At 48.8% G+C, this 1908-nt stretch overlaps 1 protein-coding gene across 1 annotated transcript in view; it reads left to right on the top strand.

Moving 5' to 3' along the window:
- The first annotated feature begins 365 nt into the window (after window positions 1–365).
- The window catches only part of kcnab1a (potassium voltage-gated channel subfamily A regulatory beta subunit 1a), an 81952-nt gene continuing 80409 nt past the window's right edge, over window positions 366–1908 (top strand). The window contains exon 1 of the mRNA XM_056610746.1: window positions 366–483. Within this exon, the coding sequence (XP_056466721.1) occupies window positions 428–483 (56 nt within the window). The 5' untranslated portion in view covers window positions 366–427. The remainder of the gene's footprint in view (window positions 484–1908) is intronic.

Genomic DNA, 1908 nt, shown 5'->3' with positions numbered 1-1908 from the left:
CCAGAGAAGACGCAGATGAGAATCATCAATGAGACGCTGGAGCGAGATGCTCTTCATCATCACCAGGAACACAGAGGGCTCTCGCTGAGCTGGACCGCTGCACTCCGCGAGACATCTTCCCGCCAAAACACATAGGGAGACACAGTCTGCATTCGGGGAGCCATCACTCCTCATAAAACGTCCCTGAACTCCGAGGCTCCCCTGGTGTACCCGCGCCTCCGTCCCTGAGCCGTGCTGCACCATGTTAGCTGCCCGGGTGGGAGGGGGCCCCGCGGCCAGGATCCGCAAGCAGTCGGTGGCCTCCGTCAGCAGACGGGGCTCCCAGGACGGGAAGCGGGGCGCCGCAGCGGCCAAGCAGCCGGTGTTCAGGAGCAGCAAGGAGAAGGCGGGCCTGATCCGGGAGATCGAGATCCACCGGTACCTCAAGATGTTGGGCCTGGGGAAGGACGAGATTCTGGGCAGCGAGACGGGCATGACCTACAGGTGAGTGGAGCCCCTTGTGTGGGTGTGGGTGTGGGTGTGGGTGTATTTTTCTTTGCGCACACCGTTGTATGAGAGAGAGAGAGTGAAAGAGATGACTTATTGTTGTCATGATGTGCACATGGATCGGAGGTCCTCTGTGTCTCACTGACTGCACCTTGAGTTGACGTCCCTTTTTGGCAACGTGGATGAAGATACGTTGAGCAGGATGAACCCGGGCACCGAAAGGTTGATATGAACATATGTAGGCATGCACACGCACGCACACACGAATACACGCACAGACACACACAGAGACACACGCAGAGACGCACACACACAGACACCCATGTCACACATACACACACACTCACACATAGACCACACAGCCAAGGAAACACCCAGGGTATCAGTGTCAGGGGATCTGGTCCACATTTCTCCATCCCGCGTGGTAATCCAAGCGTCGTTAACACTCAGATCAGAACATATGCATTTATAGGTACGAATTTTAAGTGCGTGTATCGTCATTTCATATCACTGTGGCTGCGCGTGCGAGTTCTCATGTCTTCCCCCAGAGTTCGGTTCACGTGTGCCGCCTGGGTACACCCCTGACATTCGATCACAACAATTTCTTTGTTAGCGTTATCTTTTTTTTCTTCTTTTTCTCTTTTTTTTGCTGGCATTGTGTATTTTTGGAGCCATCTCGTCTATAGCCACTTGCGGCTTTAGAAATGTCACTTGATCCGCACATAATGCTAATAGCGAGCATCTGTCCTGCTATATTACACTGTGTTGACATCCCAAATGCCATGGTGACAAACACACAGAGGGCTGGCAGAGCGTGAGAGGGGTAAGCCCATATACATATATATAGATGAATGGATGGATAGATTACTATTGAATATTTTCGTCTCTCCACACTTACTTTCTCCAACTGACTATCCAATTGCCTCCTTCTTAAGCCATTGAAAACCCCATTTGTTTCTAGATGTTCTCTTCCCCTCTTATCTTCTCTGTGTCCCTGTCCATCTCTCCTCCACTGGGCACATCTCTCCCATCCTCTTACTTGAAGAGACAAAGAATTAAGAATTGTGAACAGCCAAGGTCACATAGTAGAGAGACTGCACTGTAGACAAGCCTAATTAGAAAAGATTTTTACACAAAAGACCTAAACCTGAACATGAGTTGACTTTAGTAAGAACCTAAAATGAACAGTCAATGCTTCATAAGAGTTTCTTTCAGTGTTATATCTAAGAAAAGTGTTGCATTGAAAGAATTGAAGGAGAAAGCTGAGGACTATTTAACACCATAAATCTCAGTGTCACCAATGCCAATCCTGAGTAATTCAGGTCGAGAGATGGAATAAAGTGTTCAGTAAATGCAGCAGGTTTTGTGGACCCTGCATTGTGCTTAGAATAACGAATGATTCATCAAGGAAAATCCTCAAAC

Source organism: Gadus chalcogrammus, chromosome 16, assembly GCF_026213295.1.
Source record: "Gadus chalcogrammus isolate NIFS_2021 chromosome 16, NIFS_Gcha_1.0, whole genome shotgun sequence".
NCBI classification, from domain to species: Eukaryota; Metazoa; Chordata; class Actinopteri; order Gadiformes; family Gadidae; genus Gadus; species Gadus chalcogrammus.
This window is presented reverse-complemented; position numbering and strand designations above follow the sequence as displayed.